Source organism: Sesamum indicum, linkage group LG3, assembly GCF_026168435.1.
Source record: "Sesamum indicum cultivar Baizhima isolate 11 linkage group LG3, ASM2616843v1, whole genome shotgun sequence".
NCBI lineage: Eukaryota > Viridiplantae > Streptophyta > Magnoliopsida > Lamiales > Pedaliaceae > Sesamum > Sesamum indicum.
This window is the reverse complement of record NC_142659.1, coordinates 30,006,468-30,026,587: the sequence shown is the minus strand read 5'-3', so window position 1 is coordinate 30,026,587 and position 20,120 is coordinate 30,006,468. Positions and strand designations below refer to the sequence as shown.

Below are 20,120 nucleotides of genomic sequence, written 5' to 3'. Positions count from 1 at the left end.
ATAAGAAACGTTACGATAAATGCAACAACTCAAATATTATGTAACCAAATAATTTGAACTGCAAAATGATCTTGAGCTATATTGGTTTGTTATCAAATTAGTGATATAAACATTACAGACGGAAATGGTATCAGACCTTACTGCAGAAAATCTAGAAGCTTTCTGGTAGAGAATATTGATGACCGTGTTACGAAAGATCCAATTGCATTCACTTATTTGACATTGCAAAGGAATCATGAGCGTGTAAACTAATGCATCTCGATGAATTATATCATGTATAAGTCAAGAATTACAACTGCAGCTCTACTCTTGAATCCTAAACTTCCCTGGAGAACATCGGTTGTATCATGCTCTTACTGGTTTCTGTAGAACAACAGACAGGTAAACTTCTGATTTTCCTGAACCATTAACTCTTTCTCCCACCACCCATTTCAGCTTCTTGTATCCAAACCTTTCAATCAACCGTGTTAAAGCACTTTTCTTGTCATCGGTTGAACAATAGAAGTTGTCCAACCAAAGCAATCCACCAGCCCTCAGTATACGGTCGATATCAAACATTAAGAACTCCAATTTCTCAGGTCGTCCCCCAACATCCAATCCATTAGCAGCGTGAACCAAATCAAATACATTGTCATGAAATGGAAACCTTTGATCCAAGCTCAAATACAGAGGGAAAAGGCCCCTGGAAGCAATGAATTCACTAAATGGTGCATCAAGATTCAAAGTGGCAGTGACTACCGTCACATTCCTCTCAGCCATCCTAGCAGCGAAAGTCCCCGAACCCCCACCAATATCAAAGCCAATTCTAGTCCCACCACTCCCCATAGCTAACACATCATCAATAAGGAAATCATTCTTGCTTCGGGGCTTAACATACTTTTGAGTCTCATATCCATGAACAATATCAAAACAACCAGCACAATCCCTATTCAGTTTCTTACTGTTCAAACAAGCAAGATTCTTACATCCTAAACCACTCCAACTATATATCTTCTCACTAATATTCTTCCATAGTGAAACAGGAAAAGGCTGCAAACCCATCTTAGGAATCGTCTTGGCAAAGCACCTCCTTCGAGGCAAGGGCTCACATCCCTGAAGAATCAGCTTCTGGCCAAGACTCCAATCATCAGGGCAAAGTCCATTCACTTTATAACTCATATACTGAGACAGCAAATCCGCAGATTTCTCACAAGAATGCCCCACGGATGCCACCATTTCAGTGATCCCAGTTCTTGAATCTTTCCCCAAAGGCAGCTGATGGCTGTTTAAGAACTCTTTAAGCTCATTTGCGATGTTGGGTCTCGAAAGATCGATGCTTTCATAGCCTAAGATCTGTTTCTCCATCTGGGCTAGCTTTTTCTGCGAAGATTCAATCTCTCTAAGGATTAAGCTCACTCTTTCGGAGATCAAAGATATGTTCTCGGGATAGTGATGATTATGAAGGGTTTTGGGATGGTACGAGAAAGCATACCAAGCAAATAAATTTGTGGTGATTACTGAGAAAAGCATCAGCAAATTTACTGCTGAGGAACACACTGATACCCTCTTGAATCTTGCTGTTCCCTCTCCTATTTTCAGAGAAACAGACCCCATTTTTCTCTTAATTTGCTTTCACTAATCTAGACACTCCCAATCTTGAGACAAAAACCAAGAGGGCCTCTGTGCGTGTGAGTGAGCGAGCCAGTGACAAGAGAGAGAGAGAGAGCTAGCTAGTGGCAGAGAAAGAAAGACAGAACTTTGATTAGGACAATAATTGCTGCAGTAAGAAGAAATTAAGACAGTAAACTTGGTCTAAGGGTGCTTGTCGGCTGTCTTTTAATGCTGCTGTGGGAGGTAAACCGTGCATGTGAACGGAGATCAAGATTAAAGCGTGACCTGGTCATACTTATAACGATTTTTACTTCAAATCTGTACTACCGAAGAAGGTGTGAGTAATCTTGATGACCTTTATCTAAAGTTGACGCCTGATACACTCTGTAAATATCAGTTCAAACTTCAAAGTCAAAGTCCCGGAAAACAACCAAGGGTGAAACTCTAGTATTACTCTAGTTACTGTAAGGAAAACACAGAGCAGAAAGGAATTCAATTAGGAGAAATTTATCACAAATTGGCATTTTTTTTATAATACATCAATCCAATCAATATATTAATATATTGAAGATAGTAAATAACAAATTATAATAATTCTTAACTCATATATATAATACTTAGACGTTCAACAAAACTTAAATCTATCTCAACTTTATTCATAAACTCTTAGCTTTAGACTCAACCTCTAGGCTAAAATATCATTGATCACAAAATTGGCCATTTACATATTCCTATTTTTTTTCTTTATATATTAAAATAAAATTTTATTTCACAATTTCTTTTTTTAAATGACCATTTTAATTAAAATAACAATAAATCAAAATTAAATCTAAACGACACATCAGATGAACAATAAGGAATGTTATAATATTTTATAATTTATTTAGTGTATAGTATAGATGGAATCTATATGCTCAACGCGTATATTGTCCAATATTAAATTATTTATAATATTGTAATGGATTATAAATACTTAAGAATTACAAATTTATTTAAATAAATAGTTAAGTGGGATTCACGATATTCATGATTGAAACGTAAATGTATATGGGCCTCATTTAACTCAACAGAATAACCGAATACGGGGATGATTCGAATAGTGAAAGTAGATAGGCCGAAGCCCACAAAAAGCCCATAAACTCCTAATAAACAGTTGAAGGGAATCGGTGCCCTGTGTTTAATAGGATGGTAATTTAAGACTCTTGCTAAAGTGGTGCTAAATTATAATCTATAATTCAATAATTATTTATGATTAGAGAACTTCAGAATGATAAAATTCAAAAAATTGCACAGAATAAATAAATTATGGTATTTAATTGCCAACGTTTTGTGACTATAGTCTTTAAAATGTTACCCAAAATACGAAGAGCATAAAATGTGATTTAGTCGTCACTTACGTAGCTAGACATTCTTATTGTATGTCATTCAATAAAAAAATAATTTCAAAATTTCTAATTTCATCCACGTAATAATTTCCAACAAGTTAAATGATCGGAGCTTCTAATTGATAAAAATAGACTGATTGTCCCGCTTTATGTTATTTATTGTAACTGTAATTTATTTATTAAAATGAATGGTTATTTTATTTTACGTGAATTATTATAATTATAATTATATTGATGTAATAATTAAATCCACAATTGTTATAATTTATTGTTTTTAATATTTGGATGTATTGGATGAACACATGGAAAAAAAGGAAATTAATTCAGTGGTTAATCTGTTATGTTAAAGTATTTGATTAGGATAGCTCCCATCTTCAAAACTCCAGAACTCTTATCATCCATCGTCAATAAAGTAAAGAAAGCGGAGGAACCTTTTGGCAATCAAGACAATGGGGCAATCATCATCAACGGAGCAACAAGTATCACCAGAGCTGCGCCAAGTACAATCACTGGCTGCATCAACTGGAGCCCTCCCTTCTCTAGAGAAAGCGTTTTCTCTTCTATCTGATCCCCAAACTAAATCAATTCCTATTCATTCTCTACAGGTAATTCAGAAACAAGACAGTCGGCCCAAAAGGGAAAGAAAATGGAAACATTGGAATCCCTTTGTTTGAGTTGTTATTTCCATGAATTATCATGAAATTAAAGAGCTATATGTTTTGATCATTAGCGAATTGGTGATGATTATGTGATTTTCGGATTTGATTCCAAGATATATTTTTCTTGCTTGTAGTTGACTGTTACGCTCAAGATTGCAGCTTTGTTTGTTAGTTAAGAAACGTCTGTGGTCTAGTGTACTGAATTTATGTATTGAAATATTGTGATTTTGGAGTGAAGTATCTCCTTTTTCATATTTCGATAAAAGGTCAAAATTTTTTTCTAGTCTTAATATTTGATTGGCTAAATTTGAACAGGTTCTGCAAGCATAATTTTACTTCCGGATTGTTTGAGTTATTATGGAGTTTCAGTAATTAATTTTTCTTTGTTTGTGCTTGGACGCTGGACACGTTCAGTTTATTTATTCGTTTCATATAGTTGTCTGATCATGCAATGTGATTGACTCTCCTTGTCCTCTGTATTTGTCCAGAAATGTTTTGATTTGGGTTTTGAGAGCTTGGAGTCTGAACGAGGCCCTGTCTTTAAGGAGTTTCCGCTGTTGTTTGATCATCTGGGTTCTATAATAGTTGACTTGTTTTTTGTGGCTGATAAAGATGGAGTGAATTGGATTGAGTTCTTGCGAGGGTACACAAAGTGTTGCGCGAGGACAGTTGCTTCAGCTTTGCTCAATAATTTATTCAGAGTCTTTTCTGTGACATGTTCAAAAGCTGGACTTCCAGTTGATGTGAAATTTGAGCTGTACGATGATGATTGTAAGATTAGTGGGTCGTATTCTCCACGTGATATTTTTATGCTTCTTTGGATTTGTTGGATATTTTCATGGGATTCTAGGATATTGAGATCCAATACACTGAAGAAAAAAGGGGAATGCAGGCTTCCGGATGTCTCTCATTTGGTATTATCAGCTATTGAATCATCTGCTGAAGATAGTCTTAAATTGGACTATTGGGATTCTGTTGTTACAGACTTAGATTTTCAATTGCCTGCTGCTAAAATTCATTTATGGGCCTTGAAAACTGTACCACACCTTGCTGATTGCTTTCAACAATTTGTCCATGCAAGACTCTGCTGCCTCACAACACATGAGGTACTACAATTCTTCCTTCCATCCATCAAATAATTTTGTTTTTTTGTTACAGTAAGCTGTTATTGCAGATTAAAAGTCATGCAAGATATCTTTTAACTGTGCAATATTATTGTTACTATTGTGGAGAAAAATGAAGATGATTGAAATGTGACATTTCATAGGATGTCTTTGGATATGCAAAAACTTATTTTTCCTTACCTCTAGCTTTTTCAATCCCTACCCCTTTTGCCATGAAGAAAATGAAGAGAAACACACGCCATAATAAATGATATGGAGTACAAATTGTGGGGCAAGTGCTTATCACTGTGTCAAAAACTATTTACTGATAATGAGGGTGCATTCCAAGCATCATTTGTTGGCCCTAGGCTAGAGAAGTCAAAGTGTAGTTCTGTTGCTGGGGCAGCATTGTGTGCTGGTGCACTAGTATCTCTCGCTGTGAGTTGGGTGCAGTGAGTGGGTGTGCCAGTGGGTACTGACAGTTCCTTCTCGTAGCTGCCTTCTCAGTCTATGGCAATCCTAAATGAGGATGGATATTTTATAATTTTGTCTTTTCCGAGGATCGTATTGCTGGCTTTTGGCAAGTGTTTTGGATTAAATTCTGTTTGCTGATCTTATAAGTATCAGTTGCAGGACAAATCTGAACCATCATGCTCTTCTTCTCATGAAAGCTCCTCATCAGCAATTTCTGAAACTACCCTTTTGACTCGTGGAACGGCATGGGCCATCTCACTCACCTTGAGAGGTCCTATATATGAAGAGATATCAAAAGCTTGTTTTGCAAGTGAAGTTGGTGAAATAAATGAAAACCTACTTTATCGGTTTGTTCCGCTCTCTTGTCTTCCTGTTGGTGGAAGAGCACATAGACCACATCTATTTCCCAGACTTGTTTACTTCCACTTTTTTGGTTTCATTAACCTTTTAAAGCTGCTTGTATGCATACTTATCTACAGTTTTAACTGTTTCAATTTGTATTCATACACTGTTGCTCAGTGCAAGTCTTAAAATTTTGATCTAATACAAACAGATTCGAGTTCTGTCATTTTGGTTTGGCCAAATTGTAAATCAAAAGTTTCTGATATATGATATTCTAATGTGATGATAGTAACTTACTACTACTAGTTTATGCTCTGCCTAATTATCAGTAGTATGTTTCAGTGGTTTATTTTCCTACTCTCGGTGCTGCCTTAATATGAGCAATGGTTTCTCGTAGAAATATCTTGAATACCAGTAACAACGCATATTACCAAATAAATTAGCTGCTTTGTCCAGATTGTATCATTGCTTAGAGGGTCTGTTTCGAATAGCGTGCAGGTCATCTGTTCATGGGAAAGGTCTCAACCGATTTTGGTCAAACATCGAAGGCTACAACGGTCCATTGCTTCTACTTATTGCTGCATGTGAGGAAGAAAACAAGACAAGGAGATGGATCATTGGTGCACTCACTCATCAGGGTTTTGAAAATAAGGAATTATTTTATGGAACTTCTGGCAATCTGTATGCTTTAAGTCCAGTCTTTCATGCATTATTATCTTCCGGTGGGTCAAGGGAGTTGTAATCTTGTTTTTCTTTTTTCTTTCCTTATTTTATTTTGTCATGCTCCGGTAATCGTTTCTTATGCTCATCTAGATTGGAACTGATGGACTATTTACTATTTTGGCAGGAAGAGAGAAAAACTTTGTCTATAGCCATTTGCATCCAACTGGTAGGGTGTATGAGGCTCATCCAAAACCAGTGGGTGTTGCATTTGGTGGATCCATTGGAAATGAAAGAATATATATGGATGAGGATTTCGGTAGAGTTACTATACGCCACCATGCTGTTGATAAAACATATCAACATGGCGCCCTTTTCCCCAACCAGGTATAACGTATGTACACTTAGAGTTGCAATGTGTGAAAAGAATTCATGGGCTTCTTATTGGTAAAAATAAATAGCCATCCCTATGCTCTTGTACCATGAATGGTATATCCATATGTTCCTATCTGCCTGAACCGACCTCAAGAATGGACATACTTTATGATTGCATCTTGTTTGGTATTTAAAGTAAAAAGAGGAAAAGATACTGTCTTGTCTGGACATTCTATTATCTCCTTTATAGAAATCTTGGAGTTCAGTATTCTCATGCCAACAAAACAGTGCTCAAGCTTGGGTTGAGGAGTGATGATTTAGAACTCTGAATTCATGTGTGCACAGGGGTTCTTGCCAGTTGAAGCCTCAGTATTAGAAGTAGAAGCATGGGGATTAGGAGGGAGAACTGCTCGAGAAATTCAAGCTTCTTATAAGAAGCGAGAAGAACTTTTTACGGAGCAAAGACGAAAGGTATCCAAATCTTTGCAAGAGGTCACCATCTTTGCTTGAGCTACATGGTATTGATGTCGCTGTTTCTTGCACTTTTTGTCTAAATTTCTGCAGGTTGACCTGAAAACTTTTGCCAATTGGGAAGATTCGCCCGAGAAGATGATGATGGATATGATGTCTAACCCAAATGCAGTTAGGCGGGAAGATCGATAATTAAGTTTCCTGAATCACATCTGGTTATGAAATAGACAATAATATACGGCCTTGTAAATACGTGTATCACCAAGACTCTTTGTTGTGGATGCCATATGCTTTAACTTCTGAAACCCAACATCACTTTCCAGTTGTTTGGGAACTCATCAGTTGGGGCCAATCTGTCATGGTTTGCAATTTCTTTCATTTGATTGTATGTAATAGTAAGGTCCCTGAGCAGACTGATATGTATGAATAAAGAATGTGTTTGTCCTCTCTTGAGACGCAAAATTAGTCATTTTTTATATTATGCAGTAACTGCTGCAGTGAGTTTTGCACGCCAATTATAATCTACTATGACTAAAACTGAAGCTAAAATGCTCCGCACGGCTTCATCATATAAACTATTTGCCAGAAAAAGATGTGCATCAACCCTAACAGGAAAAAGAAACTGCCCAAAAGATGACTTGTGACAATTCAAACCAAACCATAAATATTACAGGAAAAATATATCCTGCTAAGTCCACAGCTAAACAACATATTCCCCAGCAGAGAGAAATTACCATTCAGCCTTAAAAGGGTCTAATAAAGGAACAAGCAAGAATTTTACATGTCCGTATGAAGGAGAACAAACATGCCAGCCACTAGTTCTGTAGATTATGCCTATTTAATTGCTTGTCACTGAAAACTGATTCAAACAAGCTGAATGGCAATTCACTGCTGCTTATCCTCTGCTTTCCTTGGCTGCAAAAATATAGAAATGAACAAGTAATGAAGTGGAAGAATACTTGCCAATATAATACCAAACTAGTTAAAAGTATGTAGTCAACTATAGCCACGTATTACTACAGAAACAATTTTCTCTCCCCCCCATTCTCAAATAAATTAATGGGATCATACAATACCTCACTCAAATAAGAACCTGAAGAAACCTTCTTCAGGTTTAAAAAACATACATAAATTTCTTAGATTTATATCAACCAAACGGAGTACCTACAGCGGATTGCTACTTGATCACAACTGAGGCTTATTACCTCTAGAAGATGAGATCCTAACCTTTTGAATCTACATAATGAACTTAACCAGTCATAATCCAAATTTCTAAGCAAGGTCAGATGAGAGTTTCTGAAAGAAAAGAACTCTTTGACATGTATTAAAGCAAGGACGGAACACTCAGAATGTTATATTGGTGAAGAAAAGCTCAACTGAAAAAGGAATGTTTGCATAAGTCATCCATATGCAAAACCAAATAGCAAAAATCAAACTTCATTTTATATATTCCATTTAATCATGCATTGAGCACCGAATCTTCCAAAAGGGCAAAGTCATGGGATGGAGAAAAAAGGCTTTAAAGAATCATAAGAAAAGTTATATCACCAAGTCAAAAGCCAATAAATCAATTAAACAGAACTTATTACACCTAGATGTCAGCTACCCAAACTAATAACAAAGGAAATGACAATTTGACAATGTCTTCTGGAGATAATGATCAATCATGAATTTACAACTCTATCTGCATAGAGAGTATACACTATATTAAGGCTATATCACAAATTGGATCCAAATCATGTGACACGTGCCATGAATCTCTTCCAGGACAAGCCCTATCCTTCGGACTAAACTTTTTCTAGTGTTACCTAGGAGGCAAAACCATTTTTGGGCTCATTCATGGTGTTTTGCTCTGTCCTAGCCTGAAGATGGGAATCATGTTTGCTCCTTTATAGCTAAGTAGCACTTGAGAAGCTACATAACAAAAACCTATTTTGATCACAAAACCTCAAATCAGACAAACAGCATGTCTAAGTCTTGCTATCAATGATCTCAATCTCAGAGTAATTCAAGATTGCTGAGAAGATGGGGCAAACCAAGCTCATGAAATTGCCTTAAAATAACTAATGAGACTTCTAAAATAAAAAATGTGAATCCCCCTGTGCTCTCGTTTTTCCCAGGATAAAAAGCTATAAACCAAACCATCAAACTGCAGGCAGGGTGGCCTTTGCTCATTACATATTGGTTAATCAATTGGTTAAACCCCATTTTTAGTCGCAGCATAAAGACGACAGAATGAAACTCAATTGGTCAGAAAATAAAATCTCTAGGAAACCAAATCTTCAACTAAAAACCTGAGACACATGTTCGACGAATTGTCTATTAGACACAATTCACCATTCACAACTTAGCATAAAGCAAATTCAATCAGAACAAATCCCAGCACAATAGGCAATAAATCTATTACCTTGATCCCAGTAAATGGTTGCTGCAGCTCTACGTCAGGGATAACGACAGGCCACTTCTCACCAGCTTCGCGAAACATCTGTTCAGTCTCGAGATACTGACCCTTTTCGAGAATCAAGTTGCGGATGTGCTGGGCCGGAGTGGAGGTGGCGTCGAAGGTCTCCTCGACGCCGTTGACGAAAGTTACGGTGATCTTGGGCGGGAAATCGTCGGTGCGGCGCTTGACTTGGACCTGGCAACTGGGATTGGACTCTTTGGCCTTCCGCGCATTGCACTGCGCCAAGAACTCCATGCACGAGGCTAACCGTGGGTCCAGCGCATTGAATTCAATTTTAACCTTGGACAGGAACTTCAACATTATTTGCTCTTAGTTTCTGTTGTCCTACCTCCCTCCGGGTTTAGCAAAGACCCAATTCTCAGACGGGGTGGGAACTGTAAAGAAAGATGGGGGATTTATATGCAGATGCAAGCAGAATTTTGATTTATAGTTCCCTTGTTTTTGTATTGTTTGTTTTCATTTGATTTGCAAGACTGGACTGGACTACACTAGAGCCAGCCACTTTGGCATTTGATTCTAATGTACCACGTTATTAACAAAATTGGACACCGGAATATAGTTCCTTAATATATACACTTCCTTTTTTTTTTTTTTTTTTTTGGAGAAATTTAATAAATCTCCTTCTAATTAACCAAAATTCAAGTACCGATATTTATATATACATGGTTTCGATTTTTATAACATTTCACCTGCATACCAGCTCCAATAAAACTTGTTAGTTGGTTCTTAGAGTTGATTTCTGCATTTCATTAATATTTATTTTGCAAATATTCACGGTTCATATATTTTGTTCCCTCTGTAATTTGAAGCTCAAACTCTATTTGGTTGGTGTAATTTTTGGACTTCAAAGAGAGAAAATGTAACCTAACACCCATAAATTGGATTAAGAATGAAAAAACCCAAAAAACACAAGGAAAAAAATTAAAATTATTTCGACTGCGAAGACAAAGAAAAAAGCTGGGAATAAGCCGTTGTAAACAAAGAATTCATATATCCCAATTCCACAATTATGTACCGGTGATCCCTCTATCCAATTTCACTCTCTTTGCTCCATGAACCTCCGGAATACCATTGACCCTTTGTTGGGAGGATGTATCGTGCTGATAGGCACAATTAACTCCATTCCTGCAGCCCCTGGAACTATTGAAGAAAAGGCAGGGTTTTGTTATCCTTGGTTTTGATTCTCTTGGTTTTATAAAGTTTGAAGGTTCTCGACTTGTTCCCATTGATTGGTTGCTTTGATGAGCAAATTGTGGCAAAATGTCTCGCCTTTCTGCTCCATGTTGCTGAACAAGGCTCTTATAATAGTTAATATCCTTCATCACAGGAATTGCTCTTGGAGAAGGAGAGGGCGCCCGTGCTGAAATCACATCTGGTATGGATGGCCGTAAATCAGGAATGGATCCTGTTCTTGTTTGAGGAGGATAAGAAGGCCCATTTGCCGAAGAGTGAGCAGAGGGTAGATCTCTTCTTATGTTGACTGGATTGAATGGACTCTGAGGCAGTGACCTTGAATTGGGCATATACTGTGTGCTGGTGGATGGCATATTTTGTGTAACTTCTTGCACTCCAATGGTTGGCATACTCCGAATGCTAGGAGATGGTGTACTGTGCATGCTGGAAGGGGGGCCGTTTTGGGCACTGGAGGATGCACTGTGACTTGAAACGAGTTGCCCAATGGTTTCCGGGTCACTCAGAATTTTTATGAGCAAGTCACTATCAATCAAACTTCCTTGTTCACTGTTAGAACTCTTTGAGATGATGGAGGACAAGGCAGCTTGGGCAGCTGCTAGAATACCTGGCTCCATAACAGTTGCTGAATTTCGATTGTTAAAAGGATTGATACTACCATTGCATTGAGAAGAAAACAATCCACCCAGTAAATGCTGGGGTTGTGAGATCATGGGATTAGCATTTGTTGTCAGGGAGCCAAGTGATGCATCCGTTGCAGCATCATCGTCTTCAATTGGTGTGACGGGAATTAGAGGGGTATTTAGGTCACTATCAATTGAGTCTTGCACATCCACTGATACAGCAGGGCTGGACAAGGAATAAAAGCAGAATATTTATTACAAACAAGAATTGAGAATAGATACAGGCAATTTTCATATATAGCCTAATTACCACAAAAGATGGTAAAGAAATGAAAAGGAAAAGTTAAGTATCGCACTTTGGGGGGATAGCCGATGGACGAGGATAAATTGCTTCCAATACTCTCATCTCACGTTGATTCTGGGCTTTCATTTGTTCGCTCTCTTCACCAGCAACGACTCGCCATTCACTATTTACTTCAGACTGCAAACAAGAAAAGACGGAATACCAAAGTGTATAAGTACATATAAGCATTACAATCATGTGACGAATTTTAGTTTCTCATGTTGCTCCCCACCTTGCAAGTAAATATGTCTATAATGATGCAAGACAAAAGGGACAAAAGGCCTAGATTTGTCTCATGGCAACATTTAAAAAACAGTCAAAACTATAGTTTTTTCTCATAGTACCACCACACGACACAAAAGACCAGTGGAATAAAAATCAGAAGAAACTGAGAAATAGACTAAGTAATATCTAATGGCAACGACTGTTAGACGACTGCATCACCACCCCCTTCCAGCAAACTTTATAATGGTCAAGCATCAAGTGTGGGATTGTTAAAATATATATGCCTAATGTCTACTTGCATCTGATAAGTTTAGGAAGAAAGACAAGATCACAATAATGCATACACATACTCTGGGAGGGCACCTCCATTTCATCAAGGGTATTTGAGATAACTTGAGTCTCCACAAATTTGCAGGCTGGATTTCTTCAAAGCCTGGAGGCAAACTGTCATCAAGCCCAATACCACCTGACTGGAGTGACCATAACGCCTTTGCCTGGAGATGGTCTTCACTTCCCATTCCAACTTGTGAAGGAGACTCTTCTGACAAAAACAGTTTTACCTGCTAACAAAAAGGCATCAGCTATTAGATAGACAGATAGACTGAATTTGTCATAAACAAATCTGCAAGTCAAAAACTGAATATAGACAAGTATTTTATTTCTTAGATGAGATATATTCCATAGGCCACTTGAACAATAAGAAGACCAGAAGGGAAAAAGAGAATAAGCGAAATGTGTTGCTGGTCTTTCATTTCTTAATTTAACAACCAAGGGAACAATGTGAAAACTGAAGCTTCACAGGCTCATGTGGAACGGAAAGGGATAAACAACAGAGGAAGATCGACTGACTGTACATTTCATGTATTTCAATAAACTTCACCTATCAAAAGTTACTACATGTACTTCCCCAGCCTATTTTGTTGTCCATTTTGCCTCCACTCAAAACTCAAGCAAGAGAACTAAAATTATGTCATCCTGCAGTTTTATTATCTTCCCTTCAGGATATCCCACTAATTTAATGCATTCAATCATGCAAAAATATTGACTCGCTTAAACCTTCAGAAGGGTATTACAGGAAACTTGAAACTTCAACAAATAGGAACCTTTAGAAGCAAGAACTCCAGGGACAAAATTAAAATAAGAAAAAACACCTGAAGGACAAAATGAGACAAAAGGGCATTTAAAATGCAAAGGAGGGTATAAACTTTAATTGTATTAACTCACTCACGTTCTTGAACCCTACAATACATATCCCACGTTCCAAAATGTTAACAATTAAAACAGGATTGCAAATTTAAAAAGTAAAATAAAAGTAAAAAAATAAATTAAATAGATGGGAGTTCGTGCCCATAAAACTGAATTTTGGAAATTCGTTTAGTGAGAATGACTGAATGAATTGCCAGATCAAAACTTATCACAAGAACGTCTTTCACTTAAAACAGATCTGACCTACAATTTCAGTAGAAAGCTACAAACTAACCTCATCTGATGGTTGCCAAAGGAAGGATTACTGTCTAACTCCCACAAATACAACCAAGAAACAAACTTGCTTAACAATTTATACCACACTCCAGGAGCCCAGCCTAGCACAGAACGGACTATAATGAAAATCAGATTCTTATCTTAGACCTTAAAAGACTTGTTCCACTCCAGAAGAACAGAAAGATCAGTATTCAGTCAGTTGTCAATGTCATCCATCATGTATCAAATAGAGCAACATAACATTTTGAAATGTTTCAACAAGTTTTTATGAGCAATTGTATTATGACATAGAACAAAAAATACATATTGAACGTTAGAAAAGACGACTAACATGGCCATTTAAATATACAGTTTGTCAAGAGAATTTTAAATTTTCTAGTTTTAGAATCCAGCAAATGAGTATATCATCGCGGGAGGAGCACCTAATCAATGAAAAAACAATGGCCACCTGTGAACTGCGGAAAGACCATACGACAGACAATGCTGGCAAATAATATTTAGCTTTTATGTTCTAGAACTCAAACCCACAGATGTTTAACTACTTGGAAAAGCAAAAATAAACAGCAAGTTCAAATGAACTAAAAAGCTCTCTGAATTCACCAACTGTACCACATCCGAAACTACATCCAGATAGGGTAACCATTCAGGTTAAAGCAGTAATGGTTCTGAAATAGGTTTCAGTTACTTAGAAGACTAATCAATGTTAGTAATCTTGGCAAATAAAGTTGAACAGAGACGGGTTATCTCCGTTTAAAGCCTTGCATTAAGCAGCATGTGAACAAACAGTTAGAACTGTAAATTTTCACCTGGGAACCAGAGTCTCATTAAGGAGGCAATCGTTTCAGTTTTCTTGAATTATATGTGAACCAAGTGAGTTTTTCTTCATTAATTTTTCAATGAGTGCAATTCCCCAACTTCATCAACTTTTTAACTTTTGTCTGATTGTAATCAACATTAAATAGTGATAACAACTCTGAATTTCACAAAAGTAAAGACTCTTTACTTTTGCATTTATCCTTCGGCCTTTTCACTTGCAAAGTTTCAAGTAATTATAACTAGTATCGATACCAATTTCGGATTGAGAAAACACGCATTGAAGCAGAAGAGAAACTCTTTGAATTCTCAAGGTCCATTTAGAATCAAATATTTTCCTATTAATTAATCTTTGCTAATCAACAGTGAGATAGTTTTTTGCAGTTAACCCGTGACGGGATTGCATAGAAATGCCATTAAGAACAATGGATAAACCATTTTCATTCAACCCATTCATAGAATTAATTATTCCCCAAATTTCATTCCTCTCCACTTACTCAGAACTCCGTGATACAATTGGTTAAAATCTCAACATAATCAAGAAAATTAAGAATTTTTATGAAGATTTACCTGACAAAGATTAAGATCTGAAGCCCAAGTAACCGTTTTCGATTTCTGCGATCCTCCCATTTTTACAAATCAAATAAATTCGATTCGGTTGGATTCTCAAATATATAGATATATCTTAAAAAATTCAACCGCTTTTTAGCAATCAAATCGCCGACTTCCGGTACCGCAAACTCTTAAAAAGAAGCCTATTTTCTGTCTAGTTTAGTTGATCGCTTTTCAATTGGGCGAAGGCGAATTCGCAGCGAGAAAGGAAGGAGAGATCCAAGAAACCCTAGATAGGTGCCTCTAATTTTCTTTTTCCTTTTCACCTTCTCTTGCTTGGAGTAATGGAAGTCTTCTCTTTTCGGTCTTCTATATATAACTTTGAATAGATATTTTAAATTTTCGAACGCACATTACATATTTATTTTGAATACCTCACTCATAAAAATAAGTTGCAAAGGAATTCGATTGCCCTACTTATTTCTTTTTCAAATTAGACTAGTTTCTAAATTTATTTAATTTAATTAATGTTATTCTATATTTGAGTGTTCTTGATAACATTTAATTTAATTTAATTAACGATATTAATATTATCACTAATTATATTTATCAAATAATAATAATTTATGATTTTAATAATGATGATTATTGTGTAAACACAGTTACCAAAGTACTTACTGACAAAATAATCCTGGATAAAATTATCTTTGTACACAATTAAAAACCATATGTAGTGACAATAATATAATCAGTCATCACTATAGTTATATTGTTATAATAAAAATAATAATTTACACACCAAAAAAAATCAAAATTATTATTACTTAAAATATATCTAAGTGACAACTTTGAATATCACTCAACATATTTATCAATTAGGTTATCATTTGCTGCAGTGATTCTTGATATCTTCTGCTCCAGCTCAGGCCTCATTCTCATACAAAATAATAAATCAACAAGTTGAAATGAGAGGATCTTCTCCTACCTGTTCTTCACATTCCCAGCTAAGTATCGAGTCAGTTCATTCCCAATTATTTCCCATCTTCATTTCAACCATTTTCCTGAGAAGACATAGCATACATGATAGACATCTAACTAATGAAACACAGCAAAATCCAAGTGTCAGATGTGTATAGATCCAAAGGATCTTAACTTTTGGGAAAGTATCAACTTATCTAAACTATGACGAGGACTATTAACAGCAATTGCATAAGTTTGATAGTTTAACCAATTTAACTCTAATTTAGTCATCACTTCAGTATGAGGAACGATTCACAAAGCTGGAACCATCAACTGCTGGTTTTTACATTTGACCATGTCAAATTAATATGCATATACAACATGGCTTGTGCCAAGATGACTTCTGAACTTCCGGAAAAGAATTCATCCACAATTTCGGGTTCCTTCCCACAATGGAACAAGTAAACAACATATAACAAGTGCATACCTCAAGTCACTACCTAAATAGATGCATCCTTTAACTGATTTTGCTGGAAATGATCAGCGGTCTGTAACATCCCTTGATGTATGGTTTTGAGTGCTCACTGGTGAATTGGTACATGTGCTTGAGGATTTATCCTGGGTGAGTTATACCACGTCATGCACTCAATAAACAATAATACAATAGGCAAGAGAGGAACAGGAACCACAAGATTGCAACACCCACAGACCCCAATGGAGCAATTCCTGTTTCATTTATAGCAAAGAATATAAGTTACATGGTGCATCCCGAACCAATTATTCCATCTTAATTGAGATCTGATAAAGACTCAACTCTCCTCATTACTCTTTTTATCAGATTTGTAACTAGTGTATGCCAAGTCACAGTATTGGGTGTCAACCCACTGGCCACTCCCCTATCTAGAAGTGCATAGGCTTGCTCAAACAAGCCTGCTTTACAGTAATAACCAATCAAGATGTTGTAAGTGATGGTGTCCGGACGGACCCCTTCGCTTTCTAATTTCTCGAACAAGTTATAAGCTTCCTGGATCCGTTGCATCTTGCAGAGACCACTTATAAGGTTGTTATACGTGACTACATCAGGTTTCAGTCCTTGGTAAATCATCTCTCTTAGAAACTCAAGTGCATTTTGTATCTTGCCAGCTCTACATAAGCTACTGATCAATATATTGCAAGACAAGTTATTAGCAGTTACTCCTTTTCTAATCATTTCTTCAAGGAGGCCCAAAGCTTTTTCAAGAGCTCCATCTTCGCAAAGTGCTTTTATAAGGCCAGTGTAAGTGAACTTGTCAAGAGGACATCCTCTGAATAGCATATCATTTACAAGCTTAAGTGCTTCTTGGGTTGCCCTTTTCCTCAAGAAAGCATGAATCAGCGTGTTATAGGTTACAGTATTAGCAATGACTCCATCAAGGAACATATCTCTAAACATGCATAGTGCCTCTTCCATCTTATCAATTCTGGTTAGCCCATATATCAAGGAATTAAAGGTATAAATGTCAGCTTTACATCCTTTACTCCGCATGCTTCTAAAAAGCTCCAAGGCCTCTTGTACTTGTCCATCCTTGCATAAAGCCGAGATTAGACAATTATATCCTACTGTATTTAGTGAAAGACCTTTATATGCCATCTCCTCTATGATGCCTTCAGCTTCCTTTAACCGGCCTTTCTTACAGAACCCATCAATCAAAATGGTGTATGTTATCACATTTGGCTGGCAACCCTTGAGCAACATCTCATCTACTACTTGATGAGCAGAGGATAACAACCCCTTCTTGCAAAGCCCACGAATAAAAATGTTCCAAGTATAAGTATCCGGTTGGCAACCCATACTTGCCATACTCTCATCTACTACAGTTTTTGCTTCTTCAAATTGACCATTTGTGATGTATGCATTAATCAAAGTGTTGAACAGAACAACATTAGGATTTGGCACTTTCTTCAGCAGCACTCTTGCTTTGTCTACTTCACCTGTTTTGCATAGCCCTTGCATTAAAACTCCATAAGTTATAGTGTCAGGGGCAAAACCCCGAACAAGCATCCGATCAACCAGTTTGGCAGCCTCAGGAACACGATCAACATGGCAAAGGCCAATTATGACATCATTGAATGTATTGACATCTGGTGTACAACCCATAAGAAACATCTCCTCCAACAACCTCAAAGCATCATTCACTCTGTTAGCACCAGACAGGGCATGTATGAGAGTCTGATAAACTATTGAATTCGGTACACACCCATGCTTTGTCATGTCTCTTAGGAGGGAACAGGCAGAATCAACCTCATGCACCATACAAAGTGCTTTCATTACCCTAGCAAAAGTAAAGACAGTAGGTGAGATGCCCTTACTCAACATCTCATAGATAACATTTGGGGCAACTTTGGGACAATTACCAGCTAAGAGAACATCTATGACAACATTATAGGATTTAAATGTGGGTTCACAAGAAAAGGTGCTCCTCATATCAAAAAGCAGTGTAGTTGCTTGACCAGGCAAACCAGCTCTTCCATAATGCCTCATGATCATAATAAAAATGGACTCTGGCGGAACTATTCCTTCTGCTTTCATCTGCAATAACAATCTGTCGATGATCTTAAACTCTTTCGCCGCCCCAACTTTATCAATAAGAGTATAGTACACATCAAAAGAATGACGATAGCTATTTTGGCTACCAGCCCACTGAAACAACTCCATTGATGTGGGTACATCCAATGGGAGCTGAAGCAATTTATTCAGCTGAAATGGAGTAATTTTATTGAGAGATCTCCGCAGCTCTTGGAGATCAAAGGGTTTAAGCAATCTCTCCCATTCAGTCTCAGATTCTGGTCCATAACTACTATTAGCATTACTGTGGGCAAAACTTTCATTAATCCCACATGCATAAAATGAAACAGTAAGAGTCTTGGGCAATGAATGTAGCTTTTGCGAAATGCATAACCAACATTTTGATCTATGCAGCATAACTCTACTGGGGAGCTGAGAGATTCCAGGTCATCGCCATAGAAACATAGAGTCAGATGACTAACAGAGCAGAATTGAAGTCACCCTCTTTATGTCAGATATAATTCCTCAATCAAATTCCAATAGCTCTAGATTCCCCCTAAAACTGAGAACCAAAACTCTTCATGAATTACACGCCATACAAATGAAAGAAGGATGTTAAATAATTTGCTTAGCAGAAAAGATTTCATTGGTATAGGAGGCAAGAATTGAAAAATATTGAAGAACAAACTACCAGTTGAGAAAATTTCATCCTATGCATATTCAACTTGAATGTCACTGTAAACCAGTCTCAACCATTAACCAGGGTATCATGGTCAGTGTATTAGCAACAATGGCATCAACATTTGAATTTCCTTTATCATTTTACTAGCAAATGCCAAGCATTCTTTCTGAAAAATTTGAATTTTTTCTTTCCTTTCCCAGGTTGCATCCGTTTAAATTTTCATTTCTACTCTGGTTACCACCTATCAAACCATCTCAAGATCCTCACTTCAGCAACACACATCCACTCAGCTATAATGGACTAGGAGAAAGAGGAATTATTGAACTCTCTATCTCTTATTCGGCAACCGAAAATTTCGATCAAGTTCTTTTACCATGTCAGTGACTAATAATAAGATGCTCTGCATACACTTACTTCAATTATCCTCCTATCTTTTCAACTTACTGCCGTGCTCCAGTTGCAATTTATAAATGACCACTACTTGCATCAAGCAATTCTTACTACTGCGAAAAGTTGCTTTGCCACACAGGTAAAAAGCCCTCCCTACTTCAGGTTCAAATTACCAACTAATTTCCTCTGCATTTTTTGCCACAAATTACATAGAATTTCATCTTCATCTAATTATTTTTGAACCTTTTAATTCTATTAATCATTCTTCTTCCAATACACCGGAAACATAGAACTGAAAATAGGATATAGTAATGATTTCCACAAAAGTTTTTACCTATAACCCAACTGCAGCCGAAGTAACTTCCTTTGACTTCTGCAATCCTCTAATAATTAACAGCCATAGGATTGGCGACGGGAAATTTGAGGTCGGAATGTATTTGCCGGGGTGGAGGTGGCGCGGCGGTGGCAGGAGTGGAGAGAGCTGCCTGGCGAGAAAAATCGGAGTGAGGTAAAACACAGGAGAAAATAGAAAAAATGGTTTCTGATATTTAATTACTTATTTCCTTTTTAATTCGATGGGTCATTTGAGTAGCAATGGACAACCTTTTTCTTATTATTTATCTAATTATATGATTATTGCTTGATTAAATTTTTACAGTTAATTAATAATGAATTTTGAAAAGTAATTATTATTTTTATTTAACATTTATGCACTATTAGTATAAGTTAATTAATTAATTGATTGAAATTATATTTTTTTTTAACAGAATAACAAAATTTAATATGCGATG

The 20,120-nt window shown here is 36.7% G+C and overlaps 5 protein-coding genes across 11 annotated transcripts; 1 reads left to right on the top strand and 4 right to left on the bottom strand.

Moving 5' to 3' along the window:
* Positions 1-34: 34 nt before the first annotated feature.
* Positions 35-1,834, bottom strand: LOC105159331 (putative methyltransferase At1g29790). Its single transcript, XM_011076351.3, has one exon. The coding sequence runs from the start codon at positions 1,591-1,593 to the stop codon at positions 346-348; it is 1,248 nt and encodes a 415-aa protein (XP_011074653.1). The 5' UTR covers positions 1,594-1,834; the 3' UTR covers positions 35-345.
* Positions 1,835-3,318: 1,484 nt separating this feature from the next.
* Positions 3,319-7,548, top strand: LOC105159329 (TLD-domain containing nucleolar protein). Of its 2 annotated transcripts, none has more exons than XM_011076349.3 (7): positions 3,319-3,580; positions 4,123-4,740; positions 5,371-5,558; positions 6,052-6,275; positions 6,401-6,600; positions 6,934-7,059; positions 7,153-7,548. In XM_011076349.3, exons 1-7 carry the CDS (start codon positions 3,425-3,427, stop codon positions 7,249-7,251), a joined length of 1,611 nt encoding a protein of 536 aa, XP_011074651.1. In that variant the 5' UTR covers positions 3,319-3,424; the 3' UTR covers positions 7,252-7,548. The 2 variants fall into 2 exon arrangements, with proteins under 2 accessions (XP_011074651.1, XP_011074650.1); XM_011076348.3 differs by having other exon boundaries at positions 3,320-3,580; positions 5,365-5,558.
* Positions 7,549-7,682: 134 nt separating this feature from the next.
* Positions 7,683-10,011, bottom strand: LOC105159330 (39S ribosomal protein). The gene is made up of 2 exons (XM_088878176.1): positions 9,467-10,011; positions 7,683-7,974 (listed from the first exon to the last, which is right to left on the bottom strand). The coding sequence occupies exons 1-2, from the start codon at positions 9,821-9,823 to the stop codon at positions 7,945-7,947; spliced, it is 387 nt and encodes a 128-aa protein (XP_088734302.1). The 5' UTR covers positions 9,824-10,011; the 3' UTR covers positions 7,683-7,944.
* A 425-nt stretch (positions 10,012-10,436) lies between these two features.
* Positions 10,437-16,306, bottom strand: LOC105159328 (zinc finger CCCH domain-containing protein 6). Of its 5 annotated transcripts, none has more exons than XM_088878173.1 (4): positions 16,200-16,306; positions 12,256-12,465; positions 11,694-11,818; positions 10,437-11,563 (listed from the first exon to the last, which is right to left on the bottom strand). In XM_088878173.1, exons 2-4 carry the CDS (start codon positions 12,421-12,423, stop codon positions 10,531-10,533), a joined length of 1,326 nt encoding a protein of 441 aa, XP_088734299.1. In that variant the 5' UTR covers positions 12,424-12,465; positions 16,200-16,306; the 3' UTR covers positions 10,437-10,530. The 5 variants fall into 5 exon arrangements, with proteins under 5 accessions (XP_088734299.1, XP_088734300.1, XP_088734298.1 ...); XM_088878174.1 differs by lacking the exon at positions 16,200-16,306 and adding an exon at positions 15,738-15,815; XM_088878172.1 differs by lacking the exon at positions 16,200-16,306 and adding an exon at positions 14,771-15,141 and having other exon boundaries at positions 12,256-12,468.
* On the bottom strand, positions 15,484-19,804 carry LOC105159327 (Pentatricopeptide repeat (PPR) superfamily protein). 2 transcript variants are annotated; one of them, XM_088878170.1, is made up of 3 exons: positions 19,664-19,804; positions 16,200-18,819; positions 15,484-15,813 (listed from the first exon to the last, which is right to left on the bottom strand). In XM_088878170.1, exon 2 carries the CDS (start codon positions 18,672-18,674, stop codon positions 16,500-16,502), a length of 2,175 nt encoding a protein of 724 aa, XP_088734296.1. In that variant the 5' UTR covers positions 18,675-18,819; positions 19,664-19,804; the 3' UTR covers positions 15,484-15,813; positions 16,200-16,499. The 2 variants fall into 2 exon arrangements, with proteins under 2 accessions (XP_088734296.1, XP_088734297.1); XM_088878171.1 differs by having other exon boundaries at positions 16,213-18,819.
* Positions 19,805-20,120: the final 316 nt, after the last annotated feature.

Bases quoted from the DNA above. Each gene is read 5' to 3' on its own strand.
- LOC105159331 (XM_011076351.3), bottom strand. From the start codon at position 1,593: ATGGGGTCTGTTTCTCTGAAAATAGGAGAGGGAACAGCAAGATTCAAG.
- LOC105159329 (XM_011076348.3), top strand. From the start codon at position 3,425: ATGGGGCAATCATCATCAACGGAGCAACAAGTATCACCAGAGCTGCGC. The intron at 3,581-4,122 runs GTAATTCAGAAA...GTATTTGTCCAG, and splicing joins TTCCTATTCATTCTCTACAG to AAATGTTTTGATTTGGGTTT. The intron at 4,741-5,364 runs GTACTACAATTC...TATAAGTATCAG, and splicing joins GCTGCCTCACAACACATGAG to TTGCAGGACAAATCTGAACC.
- LOC105159330 (XM_088878176.1), bottom strand. From the start codon at position 9,823: ATGTTGAAGTTCCTGTCCAAGGTTAAAATTGAATTCAATGCGCTGGAC. The intron at 7,975-9,466 runs GTAATAGATTTA...ATATTTTTGCAG, and splicing joins AACCATTTACTGGGATCAAG to CCAAGGAAAGCAGAGGATAA.
- LOC105159328 (XM_088878172.1), bottom strand. From the start codon at position 14,830: ATGGGAGGATCGCAGAAATCGAAAACGGTTACTTGGGCTTCAGATCTT. The intron at 12,469-14,770 runs GTAAATCTTCAT...CCTTTTTGTTAG, and splicing joins CAGATCTTAATCTTTGTCAG to CAGGTAAAACTGTTTTTGTC. The intron at 11,564-11,693 runs GTGCGATACTTA...TTCCTTGTCCAG, and splicing joins CCATCGGCTATCCCCCCAAA to CCCTGCTGTATCAGTGGATG.
- LOC105159327 (XM_088878170.1), bottom strand. From the start codon at position 18,674: ATGCTGCATAGATCAAAATGTTGGTTATGCATTTCGCAAAAGCTACAT.